The sequence below is a fragment of the Mesocricetus auratus genome, unplaced genomic scaffold (assembly GCF_017639785.1).
Source record: "Mesocricetus auratus isolate SY011 unplaced genomic scaffold, BCM_Maur_2.0 Super-Scaffold_100007, whole genome shotgun sequence".
Lineage (NCBI taxonomy): Eukaryota > Metazoa > Chordata > Mammalia > Rodentia > Cricetidae > Mesocricetus > Mesocricetus auratus.
In genome coordinates this window covers 95,347,294-95,359,088 of record NW_024429191.1, presented here as the reverse complement: position 1 = coordinate 95,359,088, position 11,795 = coordinate 95,347,294, and the positions used below count along the sequence as shown (strand labels likewise).

The 11,795-nt window shown below is 59.0% G+C and overlaps 1 protein-coding gene across 5 annotated transcripts; it reads right to left on the bottom strand.

Annotated features, from left to right (window-relative positions):
* Positions 1 to 876: 876 nt before the first annotated feature.
* Engase (endo-beta-N-acetylglucosaminidase) lies at positions 877 to 11,371 on the bottom strand. 5 transcript variants are annotated; one of them, XM_013113463.3, is made up of 14 exons: positions 11,125 to 11,371; positions 9,353 to 9,423; positions 9,020 to 9,221; positions 7,412 to 7,560; positions 6,857 to 7,014; positions 6,157 to 6,305; positions 5,732 to 5,897; positions 4,190 to 4,293; positions 3,726 to 3,834; positions 3,349 to 3,539; positions 2,785 to 2,933; positions 2,150 to 2,258; positions 1,754 to 1,868; positions 877 to 1,589 (listed from the first exon to the last, which is right to left on the bottom strand). In XM_013113463.3, the coding sequence occupies exons 1-14, from the start codon at positions 11,253 to 11,255 to the stop codon at positions 1,173 to 1,175; spliced, it is 2,220 nt and encodes a 739-aa protein (XP_012968917.2). In that variant the 5' UTR covers positions 11,256 to 11,371; the 3' UTR covers positions 877 to 1,172. The 5 variants fall into 5 exon arrangements, with proteins under 5 accessions (XP_012968917.2, XP_012968918.2, XP_012968919.2 ...); XM_013113464.3 differs by having other exon boundaries at positions 2,150 to 2,255; positions 11,125 to 11,370; XM_013113465.3 differs by having other exon boundaries at positions 9,020 to 9,217; positions 11,125 to 11,192.
* Positions 11,372 to 11,795: the final 424 nt, after the last annotated feature.

Genomic DNA, 11,795 nt, shown 5'->3' with positions numbered 1-11,795 from the left:
TTTACCAGAGGCCTTGTCCTGCCCCTGTCCCTGTGAGAGCTGGCAGAACCACATGAGAAGCGAGGCGAAATGTTCCCAATCTCAGGTTCCGGGTCCTCGCCCTGACACTCAAGAGGGACAGAGCACCCAGGGAATCCGGGGAAATGGGTGGGGGCAGCATCAACCCACACAGGCAGGAGCCACTCTTACCTTCCTCGCCTGGCACTCAGGACTCTGAGGAAGCCTCACCCATCCGACCCCTTCACCTCTGGGGGGGCATGGTGACAGGCTGCCCTGGCACTGGTGGCCTCCCCCGTACTACAGCCTGAGTTCCACAGATCAGCCCCCAGAGCTGTGTCACATTTCTTGAACGCAGAAGGGCTGAGAGAGCTCTATGCTGGGACCTGAGCGGGAAGCACTAGGAAAAGCGGGGTGGGGGGGGGATGCTGGTGGTGTTGCCCAAGGCCCAGATACCCAGGGTCAGCAGGGCTCTGTCCGGCTAAGGATGTACCCCACCCGGAGGGGGGGCGAGGCTCACCTGCTTCTAGGGAGACACAGGGGAAAGAAGTCTGGTGGCGCCCTGCGCCTTCACCATGAGCAGACAGCCCTATGCAAGGGAGGGGGTTGGGGTTCGCAGGGAGTCAGCGCCAAAGCTACCTCCTGGCCTGCCTTGCACAGGTAGGGGTGTGGTACCAACGCCCTCCTGATGAAGCTGCCCTGTGAGCACCCCTGACTCTACCCTCTGACTCCTACCCTACCCTGAGAGGTGTTGCCTTAGTCTTCAGGAAGCATCCTGACAAATCCTGGACCCCCAGGGTCCTCACTCCCAACAGTCAAGTTGTCTCTGACTGTCCAAAGCCACAGGGATGGACGGCCACCATTCTCAACAGAGGCGTCTTTTCAGACTATGAGTGACAGCCTTTATGGAACTTTCGGGGAAGAAACCTCAGCCGCTCTCCTTCTTCCTTGAGACCTGCGTCCCATGGAGAGCATCACACGGAAGGATGTGGAGGCTAGGTGACTCTCCTAGCCCGCCCACAGGGCAGAGTTTCCTGAGAACACAGCCAGAGCCTTGAGACCTGGCCTCCTGGGGACCCAGCTGAGCTCAGCAGTCCCCTCAGCCCTGGGTGGCTGGCCAAGAAGAAATCCCGGGTCTTGAGGTGAGAAGGTACTGCGTGCCCTGGGGTGAGAGTTCACTGAGGGGCTGAGTAGACCAGGGCCGCCCTGGCCCACTCAGCCTGAGGCACCAGGAAGCCCTCCCTGGGGACAGGCTCCACCAGGAACTCCACACGACCATCCTGCCCAAACCTAACAGCCTCCACAGCCAAGTCCACCACGCGGTACTGGTTGGCAAAAGCCAGGCCCAGGAACACCGGCTTCTCAGTCCCAGGGGCCTCCTCCGTTGCAGAGCTGCTGCCTGTCCGTGCCCAGCAGTGAATCCGGAAGCACCGGGCTTGGGGCAGGAGGAAAGACCAGTGCAGAGTGCAGCTGAGAAGGAGCCGGGCAGGGAGGCCCTCGGACCCAGAAATTAGGGGGACCCAGCGGAGCTGTGAGATGGTGACGTTCTTCACCCGAGGCAGAGGGACCAGCAGGCTGTTGGCATCAACTACCTGGTAGGAGAGAGAAGGTTTGGCTGGCTAGATGCCCAGGGAGGATGTATGCCTACTCCTCAGAGCCTCCACCCACCCCTCCTCCACCAGGTCCTCCTCCCCAGGAGCCCAGACACTCCTCTATCTACCCCTGCTCCCCACAGGCCCGGCTCCCACAGACACACCTGGATCTCTCCAAGACGACAAACGAAGCTCTTCTCCTCACGGCTGCCCGGTGGCCGTGAGAAGCTCACCAAGAGGTCCTGAAGCAGGCATCCATGCAGGCTCACCTCATAGCAGCTAAAACAAAGAAAACCACACAGGCTGCTCGCAAGCCAGCTATGGGGAGGGCCCTGGCCACAGCTTGAGGGGGGAAAGAATCCCCAGGGCAGCCCAGGCCTGTAGCAGGTCCCTGAGCGGAGTGGCCCAGTCTGTCTTACTGCTGCCGAAAGTGTCATGGTCAAACCAAGGCCTCTCTTTCCCTCTTGTTCTGGGGTTTCTCTGGGGGGGGCCCTCATTCCTTAAGTTCCCCCATGTGTGTGCCCATCCCCTTATGGGGACTTGATAGGAGAGGGACTCACCGTTGAATCCAGCCCCCACTGAGCTGCTGGCCACAACGGCCAACCCATCTGGCCAGCTTGGTGGGGGGCACCCGGAGGGGTCGGGGGCTGTGCCTTGAGCCAGTTTCTGCTAGAAAACATGGGCTTCAGAAAGGAGAACCCAAGAGGGGTAGGATGTCTACTTGGCAGGGCAGTGTGGGAAAGGGATCTAGGTAAGATCCCTGGACGGGTGGCGGGGGTGGGGGGGAGTTAGGAGGCCCCAGGTGGGGCAGTGGCGGGAGAGGGATCTAAAAGGCCCCCGGCGGGGCAGACCCTTGGAAAGGTTGCAGAGGACAAGTGGGGTGAGCCTGGGACTGTCCAGACTCACTCATCCTGGCTTCTACCACCTTCCATCCCCACAGCCCACCGATTAGTCCATCTCAGTGTCCTGCCCAGAGGAGGACCTGTATCCAACCTGCCCAAAAGACCATGCTGCTTAGCAGGGCCACAGAGGAGGGCTTGCGCTTAGTAAATCTCTATGTGCAGGTAATGACCACAAGCCACAGATTCCACCCAAGGTGGGGGATGCCCCGCCCACAGCGGCCCCGCCCGCAACGGCCCCGCCCAGAGCCAGGGCCTTCTCCACCTCCTTCCCCTGAAGTCACCCATCCTCTCACCATTCAACACTGACACGCTACCCACATGGCAGCTGCCGGCATCCCCTGTTGTGAGCTCCAAAGCCACCTGGACATCCGTGGGGCCTTCGAACTTGTACACCATCGACAGGAAAAGCTTGGGTGGCGCTGGGACCAGCAAGGAGAACAACCTGGGGGTGGGAGGGGGGGAGGGAGGGGGGGAAAACCCCGAGAGAGCTGGAAGACAGACAGCGGATCCTCCATCAGCCCCTCCCTGCCTGGCTCGGGGGTGGGGAGGGGTGGGGGAAGACACCAGACCCTGCCGTGGCGAGGGCCTGGCCTTCCCTATGGCCACACCCTGCTGTAGACTGGAAGTAAATCTCTGTGTTCTAATCCCCTCCCATGCACGCAGTGGGTTGTTTCAGACGCCTGCTGACACAGCCGCGCAACACCTTAGAAGGCCACAGGGGGCGCCGTGCGATGCGTTTGACCACAAAACCTCTGTCCCCCGCTTGGCTCCCGCAGACCACTCTGCCTAAGATAGCTGCCCACAGAGGACAGGAGGCGGAGGGAGGGACCCACGCGCCTCACCCATCACTCACCCACCTCACGGCTACGTTGCCAACCTCGGGTGGGATCTGGCCCCGGAGCAGCAGAGAGCCGCCCCCGTGCCAGGCGTCGGCCAGGCAGCAGTGGGCCTTCACCCAGCCCCCGCCGTCTCCAGCCAGCTTGTGTTCACCAAACAGGGGCTGGGTCTCCTGGGCACTCGGGTGGTACCAGGGCCCCACTGCCTGCTCCTGGAGAAAGACGGGGAAGGTGAGAGATGGGACGGGGGGGGGGGCAGGGACCTCCTCCGCAGAGGCAGGTAGGGACAGGAAGGCCACACACACCTTTGTGGCTCCCTCCTGCCCATCCCAGCCAGAGGCTGGGCACAGAGGAGCTCACGGCCCCACCCTGTCCTCGGCACGGGGTGACCCACGCACCTTGCCATAGCAGACTCTTCGCGTCCCCAGGCCCAGGCAGAAAGAGGTGACAAAAGGCAGGGAGCAGATACTGTGTGTGGGCAGGAAGCGCTCCAGCAGGCTCCAGAACCTGATGGGGGACATGAGGGAGTCGGGGCGAGGACACTGCTCCACGTCCCTGCAGCCCTGTGGGGAGCTGTGGGGATCTCTGGAAGGGGCCGTCCAGGGGAGACTACAGCACCCCACTAGGGGCAGGCCAGACGACACAGGCAGGGAGTGGTTCTCTCTTCGCTCTGTTCCCTGCTGCCCAGATGGTCTCTGGCATCTCCCAGGGAGCTGCTGGGGCGGCGGCTTCGTTCTCATTCGATCCCCCTCATCGAGAGGATTATGGGAACAGCCAGACCTGAGCTACCTACCGCCAGGTACCCATGGCAGCGGGGATGCCCTCTCTCCTGCCAGTCCGCGCAAAGCCCGGGGGGACTCACCTGTCCTGGTTCTGAAAGAAGTCGCTCTTGTCCAGACACTCGTACACCCAGCCAGGAGCAAACAGCGCTGCCGAGAAGCCGTGCTTTCGGATCAGCTCCAGCGACTGGGAAAACAGAAACCAGGGCGACGCTGAACACTGGGACGAAGAGTCCAGACAGAGAAGGATCTCGTGGGCCAGCTAGAAAAAGCTGTCCCTCACAGCTCCGAGCAGAGGGCCCCTGTTGTCCCACGAGCCAGCTAAAGGAGGGTGTCAGAGAAGCAGCTGAAAAACATGGTGGACTCGACCATGAAGGTGCCGTCTTGGTGGGCAGAGCAGCCGAGCTCGCTGCGACTCCCCACCTCCTCCTCTCTCTTCTCAGACACCTCTCATCCTACTAGAATCATCGGCAGCCACTGGGCTGTGTGGGTGTGTGCTGCTTGGTTTTAACTATCACCTCACACAACCAGAGTCACCTGGGAAGAACCTCTACATCGGGTCAGCCTGTGGGTGTGTCTGTGTGCACCAGCGTCTTGTCAGTTGATGAGGGAAGACCGAGCCCGTTGTAGGCGGTGCCATTCCCTAGACAAGGAGGTCCTGAGCAGTATAGAGGAGGAGGAAGCTGGACATGGTGACCTTTAGTCCCAAGGGGCAGAGACAGGGAGATCAAGGCCAGCCTGCTCTACACAGCGAGTTCCAGGACAGCCCGCACAGGAAGAGCCTGTCTCAGAACATAATGAGAGGAGGGGGGAGGAGAAGAAAGCTGGCTGAGAGTAAACAGGCGCTCACTTCATTTCCCTCCGACCTTGACTGGGTTGCAACAGCTGCTTAGACTTCCCTATATCCTGGAAGGTGTAGCTAGGATTAAAACCCCTGCAGCCTGGAGGTGTAGCCTAGGATTAAACCCCTGCAGCCTGGAGGTGTAGCCTGGGATTAAACCCCTGCAGCCTGGAGGTGTAGCCTGGGATTAAACCCCTATATCCTGGAAGGTGTAGTCTGGGATTAAACCCAGGCAGCCTGGAGGTGTAGCCTGGGATTAAACCCCTGTATCTCCTGCTGCATTTCGTCAGAGGACTTTATTACAACAACAGAAGAAAACCAGGGCCCTGGATGAAACGGTCCATCTACAGCTTCCCTCGGGACTGACAGACGGGCACCGAGCCTGCTGCGCACCTTTCCTCCCTGCTCAGATGACCCGGCCAGAAAAATCTCACTGGTCCCAAACACAAGTGCTTCACCTCTGCCCGCTAGGGCCCCACCCCCAACACTCCCTGAGTCCACTGAGCGGCACAAAAGGTCTCTCAGCGCCCTCCAGAGCACGTGGCCCGGGAGGGAAGCCGGGCGTCTGCGGGGCGATTCCAAAGTGGAAACAGGTGCTTCCGGCCCATCTGACGGGAGACGAGGCTGGAAGGAGCACAGGAGTTCCAGGGTGCCTCGGTTTCCCCTCTCGGGGGCCCTTTCCTTCCTTTAATGCTAACGAGAAATGGAAGGTTCCCCCGAGGATGAGGCCCACAGAGGGCACGCGGACCGGTGGCCCTGGCGCGGCACAAAGGCCGCCACCTACCTTGTCGGTGTCAAAACGGCCTCCGACCACGTTGCTCCGAGCAAACACGTCCACGCCCACGTACACGTCAGCCAGGCGCTCGCCAGCCTGTGCCACCATCCTCCGCAGGTGGTCCTCCCGCCAGTTGTAGTTGGTGAAAAAGCCATCGCAGGAGTCAAAGAAGACCCTGGGAGGTGGGGGACCAGCTGAGGCCGTGCATGGCTGGGCGGGGGCGACCCACCTGCTGTCAGCCTCCCCGATGCTCAGGGCCACGCACGCACACGTCACCCACGGACTGCGGCTGCCTGTGGCCGGAGTTTGCAGCGCCCAGCCCGGTGGGTTGCTGATCACGCCTGTTCTCCCGTACCCAGAGCCGCCCGCACAGGATGTCCTGTGACCTGTGCGGGCTCCTCTTCCTGCACGGCCAACCAACCCCTGGCGCTCACCTGTTCTGTTCGTTGAGTTCGTCCTGCCACTTGAGCTGGCCACTCTGAACCACGCTGTCATACCAGAGCACCAGACCTCCAGGCACCTGCTGATGGAGCTGCGTGGTCAGGTACCGGAGAAACGAAGGCGTGTTCCCCACGGCTGCCGGCTGCAAGAGGGGAGAGGCGATCAGACCCTTGCATGGCTGGGCACGTCCGTCATGAGACATGACCCAGTATAGTGGAGAAGGGGGGGGTAGAAGAGACAACCCCCAACAAAAAATGCCCCTTTGTACCACGGCCTCAAGGGAAGAAGGGCCTAGCCATCCTTACTGGACAGAAAAGGAGACAGCCCAGAACTCAGGAAAAAACACAAAGGAAGGGGGTCCTGTGGCCATGGTAAAGCCGCCTAAGCCATAGGCAGGGATGGGGAGAAAGCTTGCGGCCACGCCAAGGAAAGAGGAGAGAAGAGCTCGGCCAAAGACGCTCATGGAACGGCTGGGCTCCCCTGTCCACCGGCACGGGTGGCCCTAGCTGGGATTCGAGAAGTGGGTCTTTCTTGCTGCCGTGGGCTGAGGCCGGGGTCTGGAACAAGAGGGGTCGTGCAAAGGTGTGAGGGGTAACACGAGGCGTCAGGGCAGTGGGAGCAAGCAAAAAGGATTTGATTTGCAGAGCAAGGAGTGCAGGGGGCAGGCGCCCGGGACACGACTGTAGTGCTTACGCTCAGAGGGTTCTCGATATTGATGAGCCAGCCATCAAAACGAAAAAACTGAGCCATCTGGACCAGCCGATCAGCCACTGCCTGATAGGAGCGCGCGTCCCCAGCCAGGAAGGACTCGCAGAGCCTGCCCCCGTCCTGCCACTCCGTGATAAAGGTTCCTGTGAGACGGGAGATAGGAACAGCTGCACGGACGGCCCTCCCCTGGCCCAGGGCTTGGCCAAGTGTGCTTCTGAGGCATCGGGACCGTAGGAAAATGCAGACATTCTATCAGTGCTACTCTGGGATGCGGTCACAGGGGGACGCAGGACAAAGCTGGAGAAGACACCGTGCTGAAGCAGTGGTTGGCAAACTACGGCCTGGGGCCAGACCCAGCCTCTACTCGTGTAAGCCACGCCTACCTATCATCTGCGGCGGCTCTCACGCCGCTCACCACCACGGTGAGTGACAGGCCACAGGCTATAGGCATGAAGCCATTGGGAAAGGTACAGACACCCGTCCTAACCCGTGGGGGTGTAGCTGTCCCAGGGTCACCCAACGGGTACGCCAACCCCTCACCCAGCACGCAGACTCCGTGCCTGTGCGCAGCGTTGGTCCAGCACACGGGGGGAACGGTGACCGTGTGATGGCTGAAGTACACAAAGATGTCGATGTACTGCCAGTGGTAGAAGGAGTAGGGGTTCTGCACCTCCGAACCCTGGATGAACCTGGAAGACACGGACGAGCCAGGTCCCAGGAGACAGAACCAGGACACGGTGACCGCGGGCCGGGGGAGAGCAGCCTTGGGTGAGGTGTCTCACTTCAGTCTGTGTGAGACCCTGTGTGGGAGGAGTGACAGCAGGGACCACCTGAGGCCCTCTGGCAAGAACAAGAGGAAGCAGGAGCCGGGGTGGCAGCCAGTCAGCAAAGCGCTTGCCTTGTATGAGTTCTATCCCCCAGAGCTAACTTAAAAATAAAAAATAAAATAAAATGAAAAAATCCAGGGATGAGCCGGGTGGTGGCGCAGGCACGCCTTTAACCCCAGCACTCGGGAGGCAGAGGCAGGCGGATCTCTTGAGTTTGAGGTCAACCTGGTCTACAGAACGAGTTCCAGGACAGCCTCCAAAGCTACACAGAGAAACCCTGTCTCAAAAAAAAATCAAAGAAAAATAATGTTTAAAAAAAGATTTTAAAAACTCCAGGTATGGTAGAGCGTGCTTGTACTCTCAGGGGTGAGATGGTGGAGAGTCCCAGATGAGCTAGCCTTGTCTACATGGTGAGTCCCAGGCCAGTGACGAAGCAGCGTTCCTCAAAAATAAGGGGGACGGCATCTGAGGGACAACAGCCCAGGTCCCCCCCCCCACCTCCACGTGCACAGAGACGCACAAAGAGCAGCGAGGACGGTGCCAGGCACCTGGGGCAGAGGGGCTGGAGGTGGAAGCCAGCTGGGCTACGTAATGGGTGCTCTGCCAGACTAAACTACGGAGCAAGGCCCAATCTCAAAACTCCCTGTGCGTTTGGGGAGGGCTCGCCCGCCAACCAGGGAACTGACTCAGGCCGCTGGATCTGCACAGTCAGCATTTCGGCTTCTGTGAGCAGATGAAGGAGAAGGAAGCAGGAGGGCTAGGGGTCAGCAGTGCCAGCGTCTCCCCGAGTCTGCAGGTTGGCCAGGCCCAGACTGGGCAGTTGGCTCTGACAAAGCTTCCCATCACCCTGACCAAGAGTGTTCTATACAAGTTTAAAATGTCACGCTAGCTAGATAGCTGGGAGGGAGGAAGGGAGGGAGGAAGGGAGGGAGAGAGAGAGAGAGAGAGAGAGAGAGAGAGAGAGAGAGAGAGAGAGAGAGAGAGAGAGAGAGCGAGAGCGCACAGGAAGTCAGAGGCAAGAGACTGGAATAAGGATAGAGCTTACAGGAAGCGCAACCATCAGATGAGAAAATGTGGGTGCTGCTCCAGGAGGATCTAGAGACATAGGAGGCACTCCCTGCAGGGGCAGCCTGTGGGGACTGACCGTCTATGCAACTACGATAAGACACAGGCTCACCCGATTCCAACTTGCTTCTGCCACGTGAAGCTTAACCTACAGAACCGAGTTCCTCTCCCTGAGGCGTCAGAGGCCCATCTAGAGCCTGCCTTCCCAACGCCAACTGCCACCCTCTTCCCATCCTGCAATGGCCAGCAACCTCACCTGTCCTCCAGGTACCCGCCCATCATGTCGTGGCACAGCAGGGTCCGGGGCCTGGGACTGCTCAGTGGGGGCTGGCGGCGCTCCAGGGGCTCCAGGGCTACATTGAAGCCATCCTCCATGAGCGGGGTCCAGGCCAGGAGCTCCTCCAGGGATGATAAGTAAAAGCTGACGGGTCTGGTGGTATCCTTGTCATAATATCTAGCTGGTCCATGGAGGGAAGCGGTAAGGGATAATGGGAATCAGGGAATCCATGCAGTCACGTTGACCTGACAGAGAGAGGAGGGGGCTGCAACGACCATGAAAGGCTATCAGTGGGGCCCTCAGTCACCTCACCTGGTAAAGGGTCCGGGGTGAAACTGACCACGCTTCTAATAACCGTTTCCTCTTCTTGGTCCTCTTGGGTCCTAGGCAAAGGGTGGGTTTTAAGAGATTAATTTGTTTTTGTTTTTGTGTAGCCTAGGCCAATCTGGAACTGACTACGTGGTCAGGACGACACGGAAGTTCTAATCTTTCTCCTTCCACCTGCCAAGTGTTGGGGTTACAGGGGTGCTCCACCACGCCCCATTTATGCTGCGGACTGAACCGGGGTTTCAGCTATCAACTGAGCTACATTCTCAGCCCCCCCCAAAAGGGCAAACAACGGAAGCAAATTGCTAAATGTCTCTGGACATGGCTAATAAACCACACACCAGAGGCGTGCACGGAACCAGAGACGGGGAGCTGGGGTTCACCTTGCGTAGCAGCCTCCAGGGCTTGGACTGATGCCAACGGCAGCCCACGCCTGAGTAATCACACCTTCCTGCCCAACAGGCAAATCACACGCTGAGAACTCCAAGACAAGCAAGGGATACATAGGGTCTTCAAGTACTAGCAAAACGGAAGGTCCTGAGAGGGCAGGGCCAGGCTTTGTCTCCTGTCCACACTCAGGGGCATGGAACACTTACTGCCCGCCCCCCCCCCCCGGGTGTTCACCAGGGCATAATAACAAGGAAACTGTTCACCAAGGCATAATAACAAGGAAACGTATCTTGGATTCATGAAGTTGCAAAGTCTGAGTTTACCAGAATCAGGAAGCATTCATTTGTTATTATGTTTTAAAATATCATTTAAAGTATTCTGTTTTAAGGTATCACTTTAAGAGTAGTGAGAAGACACCACAGTAGCCTTTTAGGGATGGCTGGCAGCTCTCAAGTGGAATACCCTAAACCTCCCAGGGCCCAAGGCAATCCCCAAGGCCATCAACTGTTGACTTGAGCTCCCTCTATAGGATCACCCCTCAATCGTTGACCCAAGCCCTCTGCAATTAAACAGAGAGGCCTCAGAACCACAGGGATGGCCAGACAGCAGCATATTAAAATGGAGATGCCTTCTTTTTCCTGTGGTACTGGAACTCAAATCACCCCCTTTCAAATTTCATTCCCAGACCCTTCTCTTCCTTATGGTCCTTCCTGGCTGATTTATTCTTCAGCTGCACCCAAAGAAACTCAGAGCCATCCTGCCTGCCCCTCTTCACCTCTGACACCTTATAATTCCTTATAATTGGGAACCCTTCCACCCAGAAACACCTTTGCCATCAGCCGGCAACCACCCTATAGCATGAATGGCCCTTCCGTCTCACTGCTGAGGGTTTAAAAAACAAAACGGGACAAGCCAAGCCTGCACTGATACCTTTCCCGGGATCAACTCTCTGAAGCGGAGGGGCATGTCTGTCCACTCCTGACAGTGCCTTTGCCCTTCCTCCCACGTGGGTAGCCACCAACCGCGATCCTCCTCCTCATCCCTAAAGACTCAGCTCAAACACCATCCTAACAAAAAGTCATCCATGTCTGGGATGGCCTGATGGCTAGGGTCATAGAAAGGTACGGTAGCCAAGGCGCCAGCCTTCCAGGACGGGACCCGGTGGGCTGGGACAGGACCTGTCATGGTTCAGGGACAAGGACACTGCTAGCTTGCTCGGGTGGCCTGTTTGCGGCCGGGGATAGAAGGATAGGGGGACGCAGGGATGGAGAGAGCCCACCGCGAGCAGTGGACAGTATCACACTGTGCAGGAACAGGCAGCATGGCCACCCCGGCCCAGACCCGGAGCTCAGCCCAGCTGTGCGCACCTCCGCCCCGGCCTCCGCCCCGGCCTCCGCCGCTCCGGCTTCCGTTCCGATTGGTCCTGCACCGGTTTCTCCGGGACCATGGGGCCCCTCTGCTGCGCAGCCCCCTGGGTCAGCACGGAAGGGGTCTCCATGACCGGCAGCGCCTGCTGGCCGCTAGGGCCTCCGGACACCTTCCTCCAACAGCCAATCGCAGGACTCGGCCTGCCCCCGCCGCCGCTCTCGGCCAATGGAGAGTGCGCAGCGCCGCGGTTGGCTCCTTCCGCCTGGGATCTGACCTGGTTCTGCAAGCAGGGCGCGTGGAGCCCGGGTTAAATTAACCCGAGGGGGCGGGCCCTAATGGGCGTGGTCTGGGAGGAGGGGGCGCCGCGTGGATCCAGAGCCCAGGGTTCTTGGTGATTCCCCAAAAGCTCCTATCTGAAAAAAATAAAAAGATTTAAAAGAAAAAAGCTCCTATCTGCGTGATCTAGCATTCGCAGCAAAGTTCTCTTCCCAGTAAACTGAGGTGCAGCCCAGACAGGTGAAAGTAATCTCACAGAGACCACCAAGTGAGTACCCGGTAGGCAGCGGATAGCTAAGAACCCTGGAACTTGGACACACAGACCACCGTAGCGGACCCTGGCGCTTCCCTGGATCTGCCGTCTCCACATACCATCTCCAAATGCTGGGGTTAC